This window comes from Delphinapterus leucas, chromosome 1 (assembly GCF_059928025.1).
Source record: "Delphinapterus leucas isolate spDelLeu-1000000601 "Yukka" chromosome 1, BTC_Dleu_Yukka2, whole genome shotgun sequence".
Taxonomy (NCBI): Eukaryota; Metazoa; Chordata; class Mammalia; order Artiodactyla; family Monodontidae; genus Delphinapterus; species Delphinapterus leucas.
This window is the reverse complement of record NC_143129.1, coordinates 93,964,220-93,988,585: the sequence shown is the minus strand read 5'-3', so window position 1 is coordinate 93,988,585 and position 24,366 is coordinate 93,964,220. Positions and strand designations below refer to the sequence as shown.

Here is a 24,366-nt window from a genome sequence, read left to right as displayed (position 1 = left end):
ATAACAAAGTGAATCAGCTATATATATATATATATCCCCATATCTCCTCCCTCTTGCGTCTCCCTCCCTCCCACCCTCCCTATCCCACCCCTCTAGGTGGGCACAAAGCACCGAGCTGACCTCCCTGTGCTATGCGGCTGCTTCCCACTAGCTAGCTATTTTACATTTGGTAGTGTATATACGTCCATGCCACTCTCTCACTTCGTCCCAGCTTACCCTTCCCCCTCCTGTGTCCTCAAGTCCATTCTCTACATCTGCTTCCTTATGAGGAAGGAGTTTTTAACCAGCGTTTTGAAGGATGAGTTGAAGAGTTCAAATGAAACAGGCAAGTTGAAGCAAAGGCGGGTTGATGTGGCTGGAGTGGAGGATGCAGTGTGAGGAAGGCTGGGTGGAAGCAGAGCCAGGTCGTGACGCCCTGGGATGCCAGGCTGAGGAGCTAGTTTTGATTCCAAAAGCAAAAGGATGAAACCTGATGGTGCCACTCGCAGGAGTGCCACTCAGTCAGCTGCCCCTTCCCTGCCTCCCTCCTCGCCTCCTCTCCCCGACCAAAGGAGCCCTCTTATTTTTTCTGTCCACCCCTCCTCTGCATCTCCACTGACCCCAACCCAGTTCAGACTGTCACCGTCCTCCAGCCTGTGGCTCGGAACTCATAGTACATCTCCTCCTTCCAGTCCCACCCCCTTGGGGCCATTCATTCTTGGGGGAGATTCCTGACTTTTGAGCTTAGTTTGTTTATGGACTAGAATTTGGTCACCTGCCAGGAGTGAGAACATGGGGTTAGGAGGAGAGGGGAGGGCTGCTGAGTTTGTGGCCTCCGTGCGTGTTTTCTTCCGCTGCCCAAGGCTGCCAGAGCCTTGGGCAGGAGTGACCAGGGCGGGGAATCGGCCCAGGGCTATGGAAGGGCAAAGCCTGGAAAGTCCAGGGACGTTGGCAACAGTGTCAATCAAGTGTAGCCCAGGCTGGAGCAAAAGGAAGGAAAGGAGGAGGGAGAGAGGAGGCGAGGAAAGAAGTAGGTGCTTGCTGAGCGCAGCCCTGGAGCATGGAGGGCTGGGGGGAGGTGAAGGCGTCCCTGACAGTATCCCACCACCAGCTGTGGACATCAGCCAGGCCTTCACGCTCACTCATTTCCAAAATGAGGTGATCACCTTCCTCACGCGCTGAAATGTGCCAGCAGTTACAAAGGGCTTGGCCCAGGAGAGCTAAAAGTTGAACTGAAAACTCCCAAGGCAGCAGCAGTGGCTGACACTGCGGAGGCCCCGTCATGCCCCTTCCTTACTGGCCTTGGAGCCCTGGGCGCCTGCGCCGTGCCTGGCACACAGAGGGCACTGAGCAGGCTCTGCGGGAGGCAGGACTCGGTAGTGGCAAAGATGTGAGCTCTGCTGCCTGCTGACCGTGTGAGCCCAGCCCCATTGTCTCCTCTGGCAGGTGGAGGAAAGGACCGTACCCGCCCCGGAGGTTGGGAGGGGTGGCTAAGGCCATGCCCGTGCTGCGGACCCTGCTGGTGTCCCAGCCTGAGCCCCTCAGTGCTCCCGTTCTTTAAGATGGGCTCTGGTGGATTCATTTCAGCAAAAGGGGCTGGGCCGGGGTGGGGTTAGTTGACTTTGGAATTCAAAGGTCATGAGGGATTTTTAAAGTTCTAGCGTTTTGTCTTGTTTCATAGCTACTAGCTTGAAAGCTATGTCTAGCTTCACAGCTACTTATTTGTCCTGGCATCTCCCTCGGGGTGTCCCATTCCTTTGGATGAGTAGGTTTTAACTGGGACAAGAGAGAATTATTTTTGAGTGGGGGATGGGGGGGAATGGGGAGAGCTGAAGGTGCTGCCAGCACCTGCAAGTCTCTGCCCAAGGGTCTTCTCTGGTCATGGGAGCCTGCTCTGCACGCATTCAGACCACAAGTGCCAAGGAGTTAGTACCCCACTGACCAAAGGCAGGACCGAGAACACATGGATCCAGCCTCTTTGCTTCCCCGGCAGCATGGCAGGTGTATTCCACGAGGCCTCCCAGAGTGCCTGGCGGGACTGAGGGCTCCCAGGTGACCGCAAAGGCAATCTGCTCACTGATGCAGTGGGGGCTGCCCAACCCCCCATCGACTTGCTTTCTCGCCAACCTACTGGCGCATCCTGGGGTCACCTGCCAACTAAATACATGCACGGGAATCCCTGTCTTTGTGTCTGGGAAACCCGATCCAAGAGAGCATGTCAAGTGCTTGATAGAAAAACACTTGATAAATTAGGGCAGAAAGTATCTATTGTGATACGATCTCTCCCCAGGAACAGGTCCGGCAGAAAGGGCACCCAATATATAGTGCTGAATGAGTCAATATGGACATGTTTCCTTCTGCCACCCTGTCCTTTGGGCCCTCCCATTCCCCCTCCTGCTCTCCTTTCTCCTAGCCCTATGTTTTCTTTCCTGACCCTCCTTTTCTCCTCTTCTCTCCTCCGTTCTCCTCTCATGGAGGAAGGATGTTCTGTGTCCCAAATGCCCCTCTGACTTCCCTGACATCCCGCTCTGCAAATGAGCCTTCTGGCAGGCAGCATTGTGACATCACCGTGCATTGGCCAATGGTTGTCTTCCTGGGCTGGGCCCTCCTGGGACCACCGCCCTCCATTGATAAGGAGAAGCCACCTTCTCCTGCAGAGACCCTTAACCCTCAGGGCAGCCGCTGGAGCATGAATCCCTCCTGATTCCGCCGTCGGCCCGATGTTCCTCGCGGTCAAGCAGCTCCTGGGCCGGAGATGTAGCCTGAAGGTGTCGGGGCGAGAGAGCGTGGCCATGCTGAAGAAGCTGGTGTCTGAGCGGCTGCGGGTGCCCGAGGAGCTGCAGCACCTGCTCTTCCGCGGCCAGCTTCTGGCGGATGACAAGCATCTCTCCGACTACTGCGTTGGGCCCACTGCCTCCATCAGTGTCACTGTGCGGCCCCTGAAGAAGACGGCGCCCGAGGAGGCCCACCAGCCCCAGCGCCGGTGGCACCACCGGGGCCAGGTCCTAGCCAAGCACTTTGGGCCCCGGACACCGAGGCAGTGCTGCACCTGCTGAGGCGGGAGCACAAGGAACGTCTGCGGAGGGCAAGCCTGGGGGAGCTGGAGCGGCTGGCGCGCCACCTCCGGAGCAAGGAGCCGCTCGCGGAGCCCACGGGGGAGAGGGAGCCTGAGGCTCAGAGACCCGGAGACAAGGAGGAAGAGGAGGAGGCCAAGCAGCAAACCGGCCATGCTACTCGTTTGCGCGCTCAAATTCGCCCAGCCTCATCCTGCTGCCTGGCGACTCCCCACTAGTTCCTGCTGATGTACATGCATCTCCACCCCTTTCTGAAATTTCAAAGTAACTGGAGGGATTTTGGACCCCTCTCTCCTCTCTTGGGCCTGTGGTTTCCCCTCTGAAACACAGAATGATCCCCTCCCCATCACCATCCCCTAGAAGGGGCTCTGATCGCCCCATGGGCAGCCTGAAAGGGGGCGCTCAAAGGCTGCTTCCCCCTTGTAGGCTGGGCACTGCCTCCTGGGCAGCTGTACGCCCAGCAGCAAACCAGGCTGTCAGCACACCTCCGTGGCTCTAAACAGACCCTCTTTCTCCTTGGGGACAGAAAGACAGATAATGTGAGTTCCTTTCTTCCATCCCCAGGCCATGGCGCCCACCCCCAAGGCCTCCTGACAGCCGAGGGTAGAGAAGTGCCAGGTAGCTGTCCCTTGCCCTTTGGGTGAGGCTCTCCCTGCTGTCTGCCTGTTTGTGCTTCCACAGTTTAAGGGGCAGGGGCAGGGACAGCAGAGGTAGGAGTGGGGGGAGAGCACCTACTGTGTGCCAGGCCTGGAGCTCTCAGGGAGACACACACAGACCAGGAAGAGCAGGAAGCTTAGGCAGAAAAGGCGGTTGCATTGTCGCACATTTACCGTGGCCAGTGTGAATGGAGCCGTGCCCCCAACCTCTCCCTGCCCCAAGTCTCATCAATCACCAGGCCTCACTGAGCACCCCCCATTTCCCGCCCACCACTGCCCAGGCTTCCCGGGAGCAAAACTGGTACCAGCCGGGATCCTTGCCCTCACAGAGCGTGCAGCCTAGATGGAGAGAGAGGTCATAAATGTGACAAGTAAAGCAGCAACATAAAACCAGAGTACAGCCTGCGTGACTAAATGCCCAGGCGCCAGCTGCAGCCTTGCAGGGCCCTGGGCTCAGCGTGGAGGGGCCAGTGCCCATAGACCACAGGAAAGCCAGGCCCCCTTCTCTGTTCTCGGTGTGAGAGAATGGCCCTTGCCAAGGGCTGAGGAGCCCCTACACCCCGTGTGTGAGGGGGCAGGGAACTCACTGAGAGCCTGGTCCCCCGAAGTCCCAGAAGTGCTGTGACCGTGGTCGGTCCATCCTGGGGGATGGAGATAGAAGGAAGAGGATGAAGACACAGTCTAGAAAGGAACAAGCAGCGCCCAGGTCCCTGGGAGGCATCCTGTCCTTGGCCTATGGGGCCCCGCATCCTATTAACTGGGGCGCGTTATAATAGTATTTACTCCCCCCCAGGTGTTTGTGAGGGTAAGGCGTGAAGACTCTACAGTGAAGAGCGGGGTGGGGCAGTGGCAGTGGCAGGGAGAGACTCCTGAAACCGTGTCTCTGCCTCCATTGGGGCTGGTCCTGCTCTCAGGTCCCCCGGCCTCCACAGGAGAGACCTCCTGACGGGTCTTCGAGTGTGTTCGTGCTGGGGCTGTGCCATCTACCAAGGGGGACGACCCTATTATTTTTACATTAGGGAAACTAATAGCCCATTTCCCGGGAAATCTGTGAGTGATAAAAATAAGTGGGCCGTTTTATTCCTTTTGCTGAGAGAGAAGCTGGCACAAGGGATGGGGAAGCCTTTGTTGTCTCTGGTTAGCGGGAGTGTCAGGGCTTGCTGGGAGCAGCTACCTCCACTGCTTGTTCCCGACGTTGCAGGGGAGGGTGACTCCAGGCCCAAAATGGGGGGAAGGAGAGTTGTTCCGCCCTTCTGTGCCCGTGATTGCCTCTCACTACTGACTCCACCCTTCCCAGGGGGGCCCTGCGCCTGACCCTCCCCACAAAAGCTGAGCCTGGGAGAGGATGCACCACCACATGGAACTGAGCAAGGACTTGCTTCCGTCTGTTCCCCCTCCCAAGGATATTTTACTCAATGCTGCGTTTCTCACTGCGGGGTGACAGGCTTTGTCCCCTAATGGATGAACTTACAGGTATTACGGAATATTGGGAGGCTGGGGGCAGAGCGGCCCCTCATACTCCAGCAATGGGTTAGAATCCTACTCTGTGTGGAGAGCCCTAGCTCCTGGACTGCCTGCCCTGGAGATCCTTCCCTGTCCCTGTTTCACCTTATTTCAAAGGCGAATTGAAACCTGTGTCAGCAACCCCCCTGTCCCCTCCTCTGCCCCACCACTTGAAGGATGGTGGCGGGGGGCACTCTTTTTAAACTGCAGCCTTGGGCATGTAGCTCTGCCACTTAGTTCACCACAGCACCTCTCTCCTGCCATGAAAGGACACAAGGTCCCTAAAGGTAACAACCTTACTCAAGTAGGAGGCATCTCAGGATGGCTACCACATCCAGGTTTCCAGCTTTGCATTCTTATCCACAGAGAAGTCTGGCCTCTCCTCCTAGCTCCTTCCTGCAACTGCAGGCCAGCACCCTTGGTCCCCTGGTCCCTGGCGAAATCGTCTTTCTGAGAGAAGCAGACACAGCACTCTAGTTTGTGTGCTATTTCATAAGTCCTTTATTCTTTGATGAATAAAGATCGACGGTGATCCTACTTTGTGCTAGGGGCTTAGGTTGTGGACAAGAAGCCCTATCTTCCTGAGAAGGCCGTTTAGAGAGAAGTGCACCCCCTGCTGTCCATTGCTGCATAGTGCAGCAGAGGGGTCTTGGGAAGCCCAGCCACAGCCCAGGCTAGAGATTTGGGGATGTGTGGAGAGCTCACTGCATGGTTTTTACTCATAGCCCTGAAGGATGGGGCAGGGAATGGTCTGTCAGGATGAAAATTCTGGTAGATGTTGGAGAAGGAGAGAGCTTACAAGGTCCAGGGGTTCCAGAGACTCTGATGCCTGATGCTGCAGTTAGAAGCAAATCACAGGTCCTGCCCAAGCTCAGAGGGAGGGGATCTCACAAAGGGCCAGACGCCAGTGAAGGATAGGAAGGCGGGTAGTTAAAGGGCCCCTGAGGGACTTTTCCTGACACGCAGGGGTCCACACGTCACACTTGGAGCACTGTCTCTTGGCTCAGCACACCCAGCATCCGACCTGGCTGGGCGCCCCATGACACCCCGAGTCACATGATGCACCACAGGTGCACACCCACAAACACAGACACCCAACACCTCACACCCATGGGGTGGGGTCTATAGTGGCAGAGCCAGGTTTGCAGAAATGAGCTCTAGGTTCTGTGCCACTTGCAGTGTCTGGGTCCACACCTGGCCTTTTGGGGTCCAGGCTGCTGGAGCCCAGGCAGTCCAGCCAGAAGATCCCTCACAGCAAATGTAAGGACAGAAAGGGGAGACTTTGCAGGGCCAAGCCCAGGAATTGTTGGGGCTGCAGGAAGAGGTGGCCTGGACCAACTTTGCTCTGTTTAAGTGATACATCGTAGTCAGGACCCGAGCACTCATAGGACACGTGGAAACAGGGAGATGGACACGTGGGTGCACACACTTGTGTGTTGGCTGGCGGTTGGGCCTTGCAAGGGTGCTGCACATGCATGCCGGCATCAGCCCATGTATGTCCGAGGGCAGAGACTCCCTTCTCTGTGTGAACTCTCCAAGGTGGCGAGCTTGCTTCCCGTCTTGGCCCCAGCCTGGATCACTCTCTTTGTGCTCTGAGCTGGGCCTGGGTGGCTGCCAGCCTGTGGCAGGGGACTGGCAGGAGGGCAGGTTGCCCTGTGCTCAGATCCAGCTGCAGAGCCAGCTGTTGCTGGTGGAGACGGCTGAGACGAGAAAGCTGCAGAGCCGGGTCCCGGGCCCCCGGCGCAGATGGTGCTCCCGCTGGCTGCCTCGCCCCACTCCTCCCTCTTGGGTCACCTTCCTCCTCTCCTTGTCCTTTCTGCTTTTCTTCCTGCACTTCTTCTCCACCCTTTCCCTCCTGTTCTCTCTGACCATGTTTGGGCCCGAGTTGGCTGCATAGTGTGGACATCTGGGCACTTCCTTTGAGCTCTTTCTCTAATCCTTCTGTCTCTTTCCACCCACCCCTGCCCACTTTCCCTTTCCTCCCATTCCTTGCATCTGCAGTTGCCCTTCTATTAAACCCCACCAGCTCTTCTCCCTGTCCTCCTAGTGTCCTCTCTCTTGTATTCTTGTATTTGCAGACTCACCCAGTAGGTGGGCGTGGACAAGGACCCAGAACCCACCGCCTTTGATGATGTCCCATCCTCCACCCCACCTGCACACTCGTGCAACGCTAATTCATAGGCACAACGCTCCAGCCCGGTGCTCGAGAATGATAGGAAATGGCCTCATTGTACGCATGCACGTTTTTTGGCTGATATAAACCCCGACACAGACACACACCCAGAGAAAGGGCACAGGTATCTGCACACAGAGGGTTGCCGCAAACAGCCTTGCTCACAGATGGACGTGCCTCCGGGAGGGTGGCACCGCCCAGGCAGTGCTGGCCAAGGTGGCAGGCTGCCCTCTCACAGGCACTGCGGCCAGCAGGTTGGGTGCTGGGTCCCTGTGCTCCCTCTCATGGCTCTGCCTGGGCCAATCCAGCTGCACTGGCGCCCTCGTTCTCGTTCAGCTCTTGTGGTCCCTATTGTCTCCCACTGGGGGGCTTCGTGGCTCCTCTGGGCCCCAGGGCTATAAATCCCCGTCTGGAAAGGACTGTAAGCCAAGGAGCCAGCAGGAAGCCCAAGCCCCCAGGGTGGCTCCTACCTGCCTGCCCGCAGCTGCCTCTGACAGTGTTTCCCATCACAGTGATTTAAGGGCTCCCTGGCAGCCTTTAGCGGCTCCCCCTGCCCTCGTAGAAGGGTGATAAATCTGAGGTAACTACTGTTGGTTGCTGGCCATAAACCCGTCACGGCCCACTGCAGTGGGGCTAGGCCTGCCCGCGAGGCCTGCCCAAGTTGGCCTTGTCAGCCAGCCGCCCTTGGAGAAGTCCCAGGGCACCCGTGCCTGGGACGTTATTTATGAGCCTCAGACCCCAGGATCAAAGCTGCTGTCCATCAGAAAGGGCCGGGGGGAGGCCCTCGGAGCCCCCCTCCCCAGCCCCTCCTCCCATCCAGACAACCTCAGGCCACTGCCGCTACTTAAACTTGAATGACCACACGTTGGAGAAAGCCTCAGTCCTCCCCTGGGCCCCCTTCCACTTTATTTCCCTGACCAACTCCAAGTGCACCCCCGTTACACACACACACACACACACACACACACACACACATACACACACACAGGAACAGGGACCCCGAAGAGGCTTTGGTGACAGAGTTGGGGCGACAGAGTGGGCTTTAGCCTGAATGGCCGTCTTTCCTGACCACTGCTGCCCCTCCCTCCAGCGCAGCCTGGCTGAAAGGAGAAGAGTGTCGGGGTGCTCAGACCCCAGGACTTTGTCCAAGCGGCCCTGTCACTGACATCACCAGGCAGAGAGGTTTAAGGAGGATGCATGTTCATTTTAGGCAAAGGGAGACATCTTTCTATAGCCTCTACTATCTCTCTGCGCTGCCTTATTTCCCGGGGCCATCTTAGCCCCAGACACCCCTCATCTGTGCCGTGAGTCTGGCAGCCCCTGAGGAGAGGGAGGCGGCTGGTGAGAGAGAACAGTGTGAAAGCTGGAATCTGAAGATTTGGGATTGAGTCTTGAGATTCTGCTTAACTGGGAGATTTGGTTCCTTGGTCTGACTCATCTGTTCAGTGCCCTCCTCGTGGGGTGGTTAAGAGCACCCAATGTATGTGAAAGTGTTTTATAAACCCTAAAGTGCTGTGCAGCGTTAAGGCTTCTTCTACTCCCCCCACCCCACATTGATTTCTACTGCAGTCAGCAGAATGCGCTCTGACCAGTTCACACCTAAAGGGATTTATTGCATGGAGACGGGTGGCTTACAGGATCCCTGGGAGGGCCAAGGGACCAGGCTTGGACACTTAGCCAGGAGCACTGCAGCCAAGAGAGACACCCAGACTGCCACCCCACCTGCCACTTGGTTCCTCGGGTTCCAGGGAAGAGAACCCAGAGTCCCCACCACGGGTGCCCCCAGGGACTCTGCTGCCTCCAGCCCCACCCTGAAGAGCTGCCTCTTCTTACCTGGCTCCCTTCTACCTACAAGTTCCATGTGGGTGGTCTGCCTGGGAGAAGCCAGGTTGTGATGAAACCTTAGCTGAAAGAGAGTCTTGGAAATGTGGTTTTTAACTTTCCAACAAGCTAGATGGGAGGGGTTGGTCTGTGGGAAATTTTATGGAACAAATGACCCATTATTTTCAACAGGAAGAAAAAAATAAAAAGAGAGAGAGAAAGAGGAAGGGAAATGTATAGATTAAAGGAAACTTAGATGTATCAACTAATTGCAGTGTATAGAGTTATTTGGATCCTGATTTGAACAAGCTGTTAAAAGACAAAAGGCAAGACAATGGGGAAATACGAACATTGACTGAACATTTGACGATATTAAGGAATTAGTGTTAACTTCTAAAATGTGAGATAATATTATCGTGGTTATGTTTTTAAAAGTCACCTTTTAGAGAAGTACGCTGAAGTACTTCTGGGTGAAATGTTATATTAGATTTGCTTCAGAACAATCCAGTGAATTGGGACAGAGGAAGTTCCTGCAGTGACAATGATAGGGGGATGACTGTAGAAACTGGGTGCATGAGGGTTGATCATGCAACTCTATTTTTGTGTTGGTTTGAAATTTTTCACAATGAAAGTTTATTTTAGAGGTTTATCTCAGCGGCTGCCAAGTTGCTGAAGCCTTGCCTTCCACAGACACCTTACTGTGGAGACCTCAGAGCGATAGCAGTAGCTGTTTCACCAGGAAACCGTCCACCGCTAAAATCCTGTCTTCTGATGCTAACCAGCTCTCTGTTGTCTGGAAATGCAACTCGTTCAGAAACCAGTCCCAGATTCTCATATCCTCGAGGGTTTCTTGCTTGGAATCTCTTCCAATACCAGTCTGGGAGAACAGATTCCACTCTGGCTGATTTAAGCAGAAAGGAATTTATAAGAGGACATTAGGTAGTTTATAGAACCTTGGAGAGGGCCAAGACATCACAGAGCCAGGAGAATTCCCCCGAGCATCCCACGGGGCTGCTCTGGTGGAGACACAGCTCTGCTGCCGTCTCCCCAGGGAGCAGGCTCTGGAAACCTCCCACAGCTCACCCAGGAGGCTTCACCTTCCCTGGCCCAGCTGCTGTCTGCTGCTTCTTTCTACTTCCACGCCTCCCCTCCCCAACCCGTCCAAGTCTCATGTACGAATTTTCTTAGTGGAACTCGGTCACATGTGGGCCCTAGCTGCAAAGAAGTCTGGGAAATGTAGTTCTATGCTTTCCAGCATCTTTAGCACAGGAAAGCAAACTCTCTGTCTCTCTGCCTCAGTCTCTAAGGGAATCTCTTGCTTGGTCTCCTAGCTTCCAGCACAATGACCTAACCTTTGCACCGGGCTGTCCTTCGTTTGGGGCTGCCAAGGCTGAGGTTATTACACCCAGGCGCTGGCGAGGCACATGTTCTGCCCCACGCCCTTAACGTGGAACATCTACAGAATTCAGAGTTTACAAAGAGCTCTCACATACTTCTTCTCTTTTTGTCCTCTCATCAAGCTTGGAAGGTTGGGATCACCATCCTCATTTTATAATGGAGATAATGGAGGAGATTGACACTCAAAGAGGATAAGTCAGGGAGCTGGTAGATAGTAGAACCAGCATCTGAATCCTTTACTCCCCTTCCCTACTCCCCACCCGCCTGGGTGGGATAATTTATTGCAATTTTAGTTTGTGACTTGATTTATTTTTTAGGACTTAATTGTCCTTAAAAGGACTTAATTGTCCTTCCTCCATCCCAAGATCACAGGCAGGCTTTCGTGCCACCTTGCCTTACGCCGATTTTGGGGAGAAATAGCACAGAGCAGTGTTAGAGTGCAGGCCCTGGAGTCAGAATGCTGGGAGGCGCTTGTGAGCTGGGCTGACCTTGGACATGTGACTTCAGCCCTCTGTCTGTTTTCCTTGTATGTAAAAGTGGTTAATAATAATAGCACCTTATTAACAGGATTAAATGAAGGAACAGAAGTGAAGTGTTTAGTATACAACAAATGTTCAGTAAGTTTTGTCGTTGTTACTGCTGTTTTGGGGTGGTAAGGCCAAAAACACCAGTTAGTTGTCAGGCACCTAGAAGACCACTCTTACCATCTCCTGGATTTTGTTTTGTAAAAATATAGGTTCATTGAGGGGATTACGCTGGATTGTCTTGTATGGGGAGATGGTGGGAGGGAAGTGTGGAGGAAAACAGGCTAAAGGGCAAGGGATGGGGGTTCCAAGGATGTTGGGAGGGGTCGCGGTTCATTGTCGCGCTCCAGGAAGGCGGCAGGCGCTGAGGACAATGGCAGGAGGGTGGCCTGAGAAGGTTGACTCTCAGCAGAGACCAAATGAGGATTGGTCATGAGCGTAGCTGGTGGACAGTGGGCACAGAGGCCAGTGGACCCTTTCCTGAAGGTGCTGTGATGTGGGAAACCCCAGAGCCTTTGCTGCCCTCTGATGGATAGTGGACGAGGAAGCTCCAATAACAGCACCTTGAATTCCCCTCTGGACAGGTAGGATAGAGTCTTGGAACAGATTCAATTTAATTGGGGGAAAGCAATGGTACCTTTTTAGCACCATATGCAGGAGAGTAAAATCCCCTACTCGTGACACCTTATCTTGTTATCATCCAGAATAGACCCCAGCAAAACCAAAACGTAGGCAAAGGTTGTCTTGCAAACCTGGGTCTCTATTCCTTTGTCCTTCTCTAAAATGCATCCAGTAACCAAAGCTTTTCTCTCCTCCCTCCCCTTATCAGACCCACTCTCCGGTGAGGATGTGAATGAAACAGGTCAACAGAGGCTCAAGTCCCAACTCTGTCACTTAGCAGCTGTGTGTGAGGTTGGGTTAAGTCACCAGTAAAATAAAATAATTCAATTCCCTTCAGAGAGCTGTCAGGAGGATTATGTGAGACAATGGAATTTAAATGTGCTTTGTAAACTGTGACTGTTGACGAGAAGTGTGACTACTGTGTCTTTATGCAGATTTAAGCCCATGGGGTATGTGATGGCTTCCTGGTAGCCTGGCTTGGCTAGAATTCCCATGTGCTAGTCTCTCATGGAGTTGGAGAACAGAAGGGAAGCAGCAGCTCTTTCGTAGCATACACTCCCCGTCTCCCAGTTATTCAATCAAACACTAACCCAGGTGCTGCTGTAAAGGGATTTTGCACAGGTGATTAAAGTCCCTAGTCAGTTGACTTTAAATTATGGAGATTATCCCAGCTGGGCCTGGCTCACTCTGGTGGAAGCCCTTTCAGAGAAGGCGTGGGTCTTCCCTGAGAGGGACTCAGGCCTGTGGCCAACAGCTTCAGCTGGTGCCTGTGGGTTTCAGCCTGCCCATGATCTTCCCTTCCTGCCTGCTTGCCTGCCCCACAGACCTTGGACCCGCTTAGCCCGCCCCACACTCATGAAAGCCAATTCCATGTAATAAACTCATATAAATCTCCTACTGGGTTTGATTCATTGGTTGATACAGGGTGCTCCTGCTGGCACACAGCATGGCAGGAGGCATCGGTGAACGAGTCAGGAGGAGTGTTTGGTGGAAGAGGCCCCCGTGGAAGCTCTGCAGTGGTACCAGGGTGTCATGAAGGTGTAGTAGTGGGAGTTCTGCCTCTGCCTGCACTGCAGCATTTGTGGTGTTCCTGCCAGCCGCCGGCCCAGTGGTACACACAGGGTCACATCACGACCTTTAAACAGTGGGTGAGACAAGCATTGTTATTCTCACCTTTCAGATAAAGAGTCTTAATTGGAGACTCAGAGAACTCAAGTGACTTAACCAATAAGGGGCAGAAGTGAGATCTGACTGGTCCCCAGGGGCCCTCCCAGCCCCCTCCCAGCAGCACTACCCATTGTCTTGCTAGCTGCCTTTGCAACTGTTCAGCATCTATGTGTCAAGTGCCTCTTCGGGGCCAGGCCCCAGGGCTGGGAATGGAGACCTAATAGTGAAAGATCAGGTTCTTCCCCTGCCCTCAGGGAGCTCCTAGTCCAGGCATCTCTCTGGGGCTTACGGCTGGTTGAGGGCTGATGCTGGGCCTTCAGAAAGCTGTAGTTTGGACTTGGCTTTCCTGCCTGGACCTGGTTGTCCTGAGCAGTACCCAGGCTCACAGCCTGCAGGAGAAGCCATTGCAGAGGTAGGTGCTCTGGGCCTGCAGACAGAGTGGAGAGCTCTCAGGGCATGAGCAGAAACCCTGGTGGCAGTCTCCCAGGGTCCCCTGGGCCTTGTTGAAGGCACTGATAAGGGCACTGGAAAACGCCATCCAGAGGGAGATGCGGAAGGAGGTGTGCAGGAGCGTGAGGGACTGCCTTTCATCTCCCTCCCACACACTGCCTCCCAGGGCCTAAGCCCTCCTATCCATCCAGCCTGAAAGAGCCCTCCACTGATGTGGGGAAACTGAGGCAGGTAGGTCCGCACCATCAGCCAGAGTGACAGCTCTCTGACTATGTGTCCTAGCACCTTGGGAAATGAAAGCCGACAAGAGAATACCCCCCTATCTGGGTGTTTTAGTCACGTAGTTATCTTGTGAGTATAACTTTTTAGTCGGTTTATCTATTCTAGTTGTCTACACAAATCAGAGACGGGCTCCTTTCTACTTCCTATGGTATGTGTAGACCAGCTTCTTCCTCATGGATTCAATAAATATCATTTGAGGGCCTGCTATGTGCCCCAACATTCTCCACCCCGACCCTGCAAGGACTATGGCTGATTGAGGTACTTGCTGAGGGCAAAGGGAAAAAGGACCATCCAGTGGAGGAAGGGAATTATCAATACTCTGCCAGTTGTAGAAACTAGGACAGGATTTCCTTATGAGTATGTTTATATGTATATTTCTATTAAGCAAATATTTTACTGTTTTTTCCTCTCTCATTCTCACCATCTAACATAACATAACATAAAATAGTAGGTAACTTTATATCTCAGAATTTAAGTTACAGGATATTAAAGGGAGGAGTGTGAATCAACTAGGAGAAGAATGAGAATCAAACAGATAAAAGTTCCTGCTCTGATCAAGTCTCCATTCTAGTGGGGGAGAGAAATAATAAACAAATAAATAAAATATATAGGTATCAGTTGATGATAAATGATAAGAAGAAAGCAGGGAAGAGGTAGAGGGAACATGATTGTGTGTATGTGTGCGTGTGTGTGGTTTCAGATAGGCTGATCAGGGAAGGCCTCCCTAGAGGTGACACTTGAGCCATGGGACAGAGCAGGTGCAAAGGTCCTGAGGTGGGTGTTGGAGGAGACCTGCTGTGGCTGGAACAGGAAGAAGGAGGCAGAGCACAACATGAGACAGGGTAAGAGATAACGGGGACCCGATCACACAGGGCTTTTGGGTTTTGCTAAGGAGTTTGGTTTTTACCCCAAGTGAGGTGAGGAACAAGGGCAGGACTTTGAGCTGAGGGATATGCTCTGACTTAGGTTTTCATGCAAATGGCTCTGCTTCCCACCCAGTCCCACCCAGGATTGTCAGAGCCCTGAGGTCCAGGGCTTTGTGGACCAGCAACCAGAGAAGGGGAGTCTGACGACACCTCCTACTCCCAGCCCAGGGCTCCAGCCCTTGGTTGTCTTTTTAGGGTCTTTGTGAGGATAACATACAAATAAACCCTGTTTGGTTAGATTCTGTGAACGTGAGGCAAGCCCTCCTGGCTGGATTGAGCTGAACCCTGAAGGTTGCAGAGAGGACCAAGGCACCTCTTTGCCCTGGAGGAGCCCTGCAGGAGGAGACAGACATATGTGTGACACACTAAGACACAGTGTGAGGAGGCCCATCTGTGGAGAAGCTCAGAGGAGAGAGCGGTTTGTCCTGGAGGGGTCGGGCTGCTGGGGGCAGGGAATGAGGTGGGGGCATTCAGAGAGTAGGCAACACCGGAGCTGGGGTGCTAAAAAGAGAGGTCGGAGGGGCAGACCAGAAGAGGGAACAAGACACAGGGATAGGAAAGTGTGTAGAAGGTAGGAATCTGAATCTCCAACTCAGGGGTGAGATGAATCAAATTTTCTTTATTTTCTTACAACAGCTCAAATTCTCTTTTGACTCTGTTGCCACGACGTGGTGAAAATGTAACCTCGGTCGCTTTGGTGGGGAACCCTGTCACTTTCCCTGGGACTTTAATTCTTGGGGACTTATGGAGAGCCAAGATGGGTAGGGGCAGGGATGTCTGCCTTTGGCATCGCTGGCCCTGAGGGCCCGTTGCTGGTTGTCCCAGAAAGCCCCAATCCCATGACCAGCCCTCAAGGCCTGGGGCTCCTCTGCTCCTTTCACACCAGTCTGAGGGGGATGCTTGGGCATCTGAGGGCAGTGGGACGTCTGGTCTCTGAGAGCCTCATACTGCAGAGGATTCTGGGCCCTCCCTGACACGAACTACCTGTGGGGTGGACACCAGGCCACCCAACACAGCTCTGGACCTCAGTTTCTCCTATTCAAAGGGGCAACTCTTATGTACTTGTGAGGGCGGGTGGGTGGAGAAAATGGGGTGGGAAGACAGGCTCCCTGGGCAGGTTGCATGTCAGAGCTTAGTGCCATCATGGACCTTGACCTCCACACCAAGGCACTGGCCCTGGCTCTTTGGACCCTCTGGGTGTGGTCCGGGAGGTTGTGTCACCCACCACACCACAGCTTAGCCAGAGATGCCCTGGGTAGGTGTGGGTGTGGGGGAGGCGGCCAGGACCACCCCTAGATTCCCTTGGTGGCCCTCGGTTTTCAGGGCATTGGCTGCTCTCAGGAATGTGGGCGGTTGCAGGTGCCCTGGCCCCTGAATGGGACACTGGGAATCCCTGAGACCTCTCGACAGGCAGTCTAGAGGCTAGCAACCCCTGCTGTTTGGAGCCTCTAAAGAGCTGGGATTTATGTCCCTTCCCCACCACCCATGTCTCTGGCTGGGGAGAGTGCCTCATTTTTTCCCTGTGCTGCGTGACTTTCCAAACTATATTTTCAGCCTCGGTTTGACGTCAGTCTCTCGCTCGGTCCCTAGGGATCGGCTTTGTGCATTTCCAGGCTGTCCAGGCCGGAGCCTCTCCATCCTCCTGGGCCTCTCATGCTGTCCCTGCAGTCCCTATTGCCATCTTTGGCCGCGCTCCCTGGGCAACAGGAGGTGGGGCTCCCTGGGCCCCCTGGGAGGCCCATGGATGTGGAAGCAGGGAGGGAAGTTGATGGTCAGCTGGAGAGAAGGCCAGTTGGACTGGTCTCCGATGTAGTGGGCTGTCCTGTGTGGCATGTGAGTGTGTGTGTCGGGGGTGGAGGGCCAGAGGCAGGAGGAGGGAGCTAGGCTGGTGGAGATGTGAGGCTGCACGTTTGTTTCTAGGCTGCTTATCTGCAGACACTCCCTGGAACAGGCTCTGCCCCAAGGCCTAAAAAGAGGGGAGAAAAGATGAGAAAATGGGAGGGCGGAGTGGGGGAGAGAGGGGAAGATGGAGGAGGAGGGAAAGGGTGAGGGAGTAGTGGCAGAGGCAGAAGAATGGAATAATAGCACAATCACAGATTACATCGCATGGCTCATGGCTTTCCCATTTATTTAACCTGATTTAATCTTCAAAACAACTTTGCTGTAGATATTGTTCTCTTTCTACAGATGGAGAAAACCGTTGCAGAGACTGTTTTGGTTCACAGTGCCTAAAACTCAGCCCAGCTCTGCCCTCAGTTTTCGTTTCGGAGTTGAAGGGGCACAGTCTGCTCTGAGAGGTGAGCGCGTAGGCACCGCCTGAACCCGCATCAAACAGTGGCCCCCAAATACTGGTCACGACTTGTGTGCTGGGGTGTCTCCATCCCCACCCCATCTTTGAACCTAGACCAGGGCTCTATCTGTGCTAGGCACCCCAGACACAGTCAAGAGACTTCCGTTCCAGTTTTTGCCCTGACACCTACCTTCTGTGTGACTCCAGCGTAGTTACTTAACCTCTCTGGGCCTCAATTGCCTCATGGTCTTGTACCTGATAAGTGGAGCATGTCCTGGACTAGGTGCCTCTTCTCTCCAGTCCCTCACACCGGGGGCCCAGATGCCCTTCAGCTCGTTGTCCCCAGTGATCTCTGGTTAATGTGGCCCTCAGCTACCCCAAACCAGAACTGTCGAGTCCTCCTTCACTCCATGTGCAGTTCACCACTGCGCCCCACTGACTGTGCCTCCTAAATACCTCGAGGATTGCTGTGCTCCCTGCCTGGTGTTTGGTAGATGCTGAAGAGATGCTAGTTCTTTTTCTTCTGAGCTCCTCTTCCTGCTTTGAAAATACCAAGTGATCTGAAAATGTGTCACTGTGGTACAGCCTCCCTTCTCACTTCTCTGCCAGTCACAGTGTTCCAACCCCTACCCAAGGGGCTGGGGCTTCAAGACAGCTTCTGACTGTCACCCAATTCCCACTACAGGGCCTGGGTTTGGGCTCTCATGGCCGCCAGGAGTGGCAGTATGTCACGGTGGTTAAGCATGTGGGCCTTGGACTCTAACCTCAAGTCTGCCACTAACTAGCTGTGTGACCTAGACAAGTGACCTAACCTCTCTGTGCTGCCGTCTCCTCACCTGTAAAATGGAAATGATACTAGATACTACACCTTGTTATGAGAATTAAATGAATTTATATACACAAAATACTTAGAACGGTGCCTGGCAAAAACAAGTATTCAACAAATATTAACTTTTGTAATTATTGCCTGGAAAATAATCACCTCCTCCATGGTCTGTGCCTCCAGTTTTATCCCCTACAATACAGTCTGCACTCAGTGGCCAGAGAGCTTTCTCTGTCACTCCATGCAGGGTTGCCAGATAAAATACAAGATGCCCAGTTTAAATTTAAATAGATGTTTGGTATTTGCTAAATCTGGCAACTCTTCTCCCGTGCTTAAAATTTTCCCCTGGTTCTCCATTACCTTTAAAATAAAATCTAAGCTTTTTAGCATGACATTCAAGTGTGATTCAGACCTCTGCCCTCTCCATTTAATCTCTCACCTCCTTATTTCTTACCATCCCCAGCCCCCTCCTCTTATGCTCCAGCCATCTCCATCTGCCTTCTTGGAATCCCAGAGAATGACTCTTAGCATTTTGGAGCTAGGATGGACCATTTGTCACATTTTTAGATGAGGAAATTATGGTCCAGAGAGATTAAAGACCTGCCCAAAGCCACGCAGTGGTTACGTGAAACTCACATCCCCTATGTTCTTGATAGGACCTCAAACCTTGGTTCTGCAACACTGAAAGCCAGGCTCAGGCCAGAGAAAGATCCCCTTGGAACAACAAACATACTAGGTTTAAAATTCCTGGCCTCAGAGGACCAGCCGTGTGCTTCTCTTAGGGTCTGAGGGTGATGGAAAGCTGGATCTGCTGGCCTGGAGCAGTTCCCAGGGGCCAGCCTCTGCAAACTGTGATGCATGAGAGGTTCTGGGGAGTTCGGGGGGGCAGAGAGCTGACCTGGAGGTGTTCCAGGCTCAGGTAAGGAGCTCCTCAGGGTATAGGGAAGTGCTTCTGAGACTCAGGGCTAGGGAAGCAAGGCCCAGTTTGCAGCTCTGTACTTGGTGTTTCCCCAAGCCCAGGCACCTGCGAGTGAGGCTGGGGATTATAAAATAGGCAGAATAATCCTGCCCAGAAGACTTGTGGTGGCCTCAGGGCAAACAGAGTGCAGGCCATTAGAATGGGAATGGGGGACCTTTCCCACCGGGCTCCTGGGGCAGGGTCTCAGCACTCTACAGTCACCCCCAGCATCAAACTTGAAGTCGACCAGCTTCCCAGCCAGGTCCCTGGGAGACTCTGGCTCTGTTTTAGCCATTCAATGCAAATATCTCTGCTCAGTGCTGAGAACTCGGTCTCCGTAATTGACTTGTATGATGTCCAAAGACTCCGTGCATATAACAAGCTCAAAGTGAAGCATCGTCTTTAGCAAAAAGATTTATCATGGAATCTGCGACAGCTTCCCATTTGTCTGGAGCAGAAGTAGGAGCGACTCTCCTTGCCAGGAATCATCCTTTGTCTTCAGAGCAGATTTCTCCCAGGTTGGAGTCATCCTGGGCCCAGGCTGAGACCTGTGGCCAACTTCCTGGCCAAGGTCCCAGAGTCCTGGTGTCTCCATCTCAAGAATCTCAGCCACAGGCAGCAGGGATGAGGGAGAAAGTGGAGCCCTGGGTTTAGGAGCCCCGAGTTCTAGAACTGACTCTCTTAGCAGCTGGATGTGACCTTGGGCAAGTCACTTGATACCTCAGGCTTTTACTGTTCTATCTGTAAAATGGAATTTGTGATTCCTGTTTAACTACCTTACAGCAGTAATGGAAGAAGAATCATCCATCACCTACTTCGCAGGGAAGCAGTGTGGCCAGTCCTCAGTGTGGGCAGAGTCTACCCGAGGAGTATCCTGTGGGCGATCAGGTGTGACAGCAGGGAGGAGTGACACTGAGATGGGGCTTTGAAGGACAGAAAGGCTTCTGATGAGGGGAGCCAAGGGGGAGGACCTTCTAGGCCGAAGAGATGATGCTGGGGGAGAATGCTGGGGCCCGTGAGCATGGAAGCTGGAACCCATGAGGAGATGCTTCCATTCATCCGCCCACTGTAGTAGAGGTGACTGCCTTTTAAAATCGCTTTCTATGTGCCGGACACTTTGTAATCACTCTAACTTTCACAACTTTCTTCAAAGTAGATAACATTATCCCTTTCACAAATAAGGAGCTGAGGCCCAGAGGGTCTAAGTAAGCTCCCCAAGGGAGTCACAAGCGAGTGGCAGAGCCAGGACTCAGATTCAGGTCTGTCTCCCCAGGGTGCTGTGACACCCCGCCATGCTAACTACCAACCAGCGCTGAATGAATGTGTGCCTCCATTCCACACCCACTGCTAGGAGCCAGGGGCGGATTTTCTAGAAACAGGTTGGGCACTGGTTCTGCACTCCAGCAGCTGGCGGCCTTGGTAAAGGAAACACACACAGCTTGGGTGCTTGGATGGCGGTGAAGCACTGAGGAAGTGTGGCCTGCATGGCACGGCCTCCCGGATCAGAGTAACTGCTCTCCACACCCCCCCACCGTGAGCTTGGGCACGGGCTGGTATGGTCAGTCCACTGCTAGGCCGGCTAAGAGCCGGTGGGGCGGGGACAGGCGGGGCACTCTGTCCTCAGCTCCACGGAGACTGCACAGGTGAAGAGAGTTAGGGAGACGGAGGCTCGCCCTGAGCCACTTTGGCTGCTACTGGCCTCCAGCCCGGTGGATTTTAACCTCTGTGGAGCCTGCTGGACACCCGTCCAAGGCCAGGTGGTGACAGAGCCCATGGCTGATGCTGACAGAGGCAGCCCTGTGATGACGTTTGTTTTTCTCTTCTGTCTCCTTCAAGAATACGTCGATGCACGAGTTTCTTTGTCTTCTCTGAATCCACCTCCCCCTGGACCCTCCACTGCTGGCAGCTTGAGCCCACGGGATTGAACCACGTGAATCAGGTCTGTGGTCGGCAGGGTCCTATCCCAAGATGTGGCTAGTGTTTCCTCCTCAGCCCACCTCAGTCAGAGCTCTGTCCCCCTCCCCAGGTCCTATCCCAGCACCCAGTATCCCCTGAGAATGCTCCTTCCCATCTGCCTGCCTGGCTGTGTTCTCCCTTCTCATCCTCCAGGAAGCCTTCCCTGACTTCTGTGGCCCAATCCTACTTCCAGACCCAAATGTCCCCAGAGCGCAGCTAATGGTTCACAAGATTCTCTTCTATTCACTTATCCATATGTACGTAAAGCAGGGCAGCTCTGTAAGGGCAGGAAGAGTCCTTTCCTGCCTTTTCATCTCATCCTCAGCACCAATCAAAGAAGGGCAAAGGACCTGGTGATACTTAAGGGATTCAGCTGGATGGGGGCAGATCTAGGACATTCTGATCAAAAAAAGATTTCCATAGATTACCATGGATGACATCTGGCTTTGCTCGACACTGCAGGACTTCTCATGATATATTAGCCACTCTTTCCACATGCATCAGCCAAGGGGCCAGGGCCAAGTCTCGGCACAGAATAATTAAGCTCTGTTCTCCTCCTTCCTTGGAGGACCTTTGACTCCAGCCAGGTGGGATACCCTGGGAGCCAAGGTACCGAAATCCCCACTCACCAGAGTCACACTTATATCTCAGCGGTCCCTCGCAGTCCCCAGTCCAGAGTGGGGCCCCAGTGAGGCGGGGGGCGGGGGAGTCTGCTAAGGACACACATGCTGATTCTTGCCCTGGTTTTCAACTGACTCGCCGCGTGACCTTGGACAAGTCCCTCGACCTTTCTGGACCTGGTTACCTTCATCTGACAACACGGGGATTGTAACAGTCCTCGAGGGTTGTTAAGGTGCTTTATGGCTCTGAACTTTTGCTTCTCTGACTCAGAGGCAAAGATGTCTATTGCTTCTCAAATAAAAATATTCCTCTCCTGACAGCCAGCTTGGGAGATCAATAATTCTGTCACAGCATCCTTGCAGTAAGGCTGGAACTCTGCAGTTTTCCCCAAGACTAGACACTTTATCTTTATTCATTGTTCATCCCTTTTCTCCCTCTCCTTAGCCCTCCCTCCAGCCCCCTTCATCACCCCACCCCCAACCCAGGATGCAGCAACCTGCCTTGAATGAAGAGTGGCTGGTCACATGGCCTGGTCACCATGGAGACGGATCCCCGCAGACGAGGTAGGCATCAAAGTCACATGAGAACCCCAGAAAACTGGCTGAGGTATTTATAGAAGCAGGCTGGTGCTTTTACGGAAATGGGTCTATATTTGACTCCGGTACTGAAAACTTCATGCTGGCTCTGGGGCGAGGCAGGTTTTGCACCAGATTTTCCCTCCCCAGGTCGGGTGAGGCAGATAGCCCCCTGCCTTCCTATTGTCTCCTGGAACGTTCCCCTCCCCACCTCACGCCCAGCTGATGCTGCTCCTACTAGAGCAGAGCCCCGCTCCCTCCCATTTACATTGAACAAGGCTTCTTCCCAGGCTGGGAGTGTGGGGCTCCAGGATGCTGGGCATGTGGGCAGATTGGGACACCCTCTTTCACTACTCCCCCACCCCAACTACAAACCAGAAGAATGTCCTTGCTGCTCTTTGTAAATGTTTGAAGATATTGCTCAAAGGCTTTGCCACTTCTTTCTTCCTTCAAAGTTTGGAGACAGCTGCCAAAGGGAGGAGGGCTTCAGCCACCCAGCCCTTCGTGGGTGTTACAGCCGTGTTCCAGAAAAGCAAGTTCATGCTAGTGGGAACCATTATTTATTGAGCCCTCACCTTATACTTGTTATCTCATATACGCCTGCCTCACACGCCCTAGAACATAGATACTGCCGTTATCCCCATTTCACAGATGCGGACGAGGAAGCTCCAAGTCAGGATGAGAACCCCAACCTATCTGATTCCACAGTCCCCACCCTTCCCACCGTGCCCTGCTGTGGAGAAGGCAGAGCAAGCCTGAGCGAAGGGATAGGAGGGGAGGAAGGGGCCAAGGAGAGCGTGGCAGACAGTTGCAGTCTAGGGGAGCAAGGAGAAATGCATTTTGCTATTTTAATGAGCCGGTAATACATGCCCACGGTCAAGAAAAATTTAAAATCTCAGTAAATTCAATGCCAAATTTCTGTTCCCAGGGCCCTCCAGCCCCCAGTTTCCTTCTGCAGAGGAAGTCACCATGGCCAGATTCAGATGTCCCTTTCTAGAGGTATCATATGCACTATAGAAGCAGATACGGATATACTGAATCGACATGGTACGGACATAAGGTATAAAATTCAAAAGGTGAAAAATAAATCTTTCTCCCATGCCTGCCCACAGCCAGGCTCACCCTAGAGGCAGGCATATTATCAGTATCTTATGTATCATTCCAGAAATATTTTATCCTCTACAAGTATGTGCAGCATACACAAATGGTCACACCCTCTCCACGCTATCCTGCATCTTTTTTATCATTTAACAACACATTTTGCAGATGTTTCCAAATCAGAACATGGAGCAGACTTGTTCATTTTAATGGCTGCAAAAAGTTTGATTGTGTGATGGTACCATAAATTATGTAAACAGTTTCTTGTTGATAGACAGCTAAATAGTTTCCATTTTTTAAATTACAAATACTGCTGAAGGAGAATCTTTAGATGAATGTCTTTAAACAAACACATATGCAAAATGAGTGTGTACTTCCATAATTTTGACAGATGTGGCCTAATGGGCAATGGGATGCACCCTTGTAATTTTGAAAAATATAGTCTAATTATCTTCCACAGAGATTGTACAATTTAACTCTTCTCCCACTAGCAACATGTGTGTTATCAACCTTCTTCTACTAAAAAAAAAAATTTGCAAACATACTAGGTAAAATATGGTATCTCATTTTTCAGTGTGCATTTCTTCTGCTATGAATGAAACTAAACATCTTTTTATATATGTAGGAGCCACTTGTATTTTATTTTCCATGAACTTTCTATTCACATCATTTTCTCTTTTTCTTACTGATTTTTAGGCACTCTTTATATATTAAAAAAATACCTCCTCCACTTTTTAAACAGCCACTCCACAGATATCCCTCAATACCCACTATATGGCAGGACTGTTCTAGGCTCTGTTCTAGGGAATACAGAGTTCATCTGTCTAGTTGGGAGCAGACAACAAGGAAATAAACATGAATATGAATTGAGTGCCAGATGTGAGAAGTGATATGGAGAACAGTAAAGCAGAAGGAGGTAAAGGGAGTACCAGTCATTATATCAGACTTAGAAAGGTCTTCCCCACTCCACATTGTGACAGTTTTTTTCCCCATGCTTTCTTTTAGTACTTTTAGGTTTCATTCAAAAAAAAAATTAGACTTTTCAAAGGACAAACTTCTGACTTTGATGATCCTGTTGTATGTTTACTTTCCTAGTTCATCAGTTTCTACCTTGTCTCTATCATTTACTTTCTTCGGGTCTATTTTCATAAGTTCTTGAGATGATGGGTTGATTCATTGATTTTCACTCTTTCTTCTTTTCTAATATATCTATTTAAGGCTGTAAATACCCCTCTAAGTACTGCTTTTGATGCCACCTATGGATTATTTTTTTCTTTCATTTATTATCTCAATACATCTACAATGTATGTGGGTATAAGGAGTAAGGCAGGGATTCAAATTTACTTTTTTGCAGATGGCCAAACCAATACCGTCTATTAAAAATCCATCTTCCCCCTACTCATTTGAAATGTAATCTTTATTATATTTTAAATGACTGAATATGGGTTTATTTCTGGACTATGTTCTGCTT

The 24,366-nt window shown here is 52.2% G+C and overlaps 1 protein-coding gene and 1 long non-coding RNA gene across 2 annotated transcripts in view; both read left to right on the top strand.

The window, feature by feature from the left end:
• The window catches only part of LOC149750687 (uncharacterized), a 63,796-nt gene extending 41,601 nt beyond the window's left edge, over nucleotides 1–22,195 (top strand). Inside the window, exons 5-7 of the long non-coding RNA XR_016394552.1 lie at nucleotides 16,762–16,871; nucleotides 20,482–20,584; nucleotides 21,667–22,195. This is a non-coding gene — a long non-coding RNA (uncharacterized LOC149750687). The remainder of the gene's footprint in view (nucleotides 1–16,761; nucleotides 16,872–20,481; nucleotides 20,585–21,666) is intronic.
• Nucleotides 114–11,351, top strand: UBL4B (ubiquitin like 4B). Its single transcript, XM_089918387.1, is given in 2 exon segments — nucleotides 114–2,997; nucleotides 3,000–11,351. Coding segments are annotated over 2 exon segments (570 nt in total). The 5' UTR covers nucleotides 114–2,699; the 3' UTR covers nucleotides 3,272–11,351.
• Nucleotides 22,196–24,366: the final 2,171 nt, after the last annotated feature.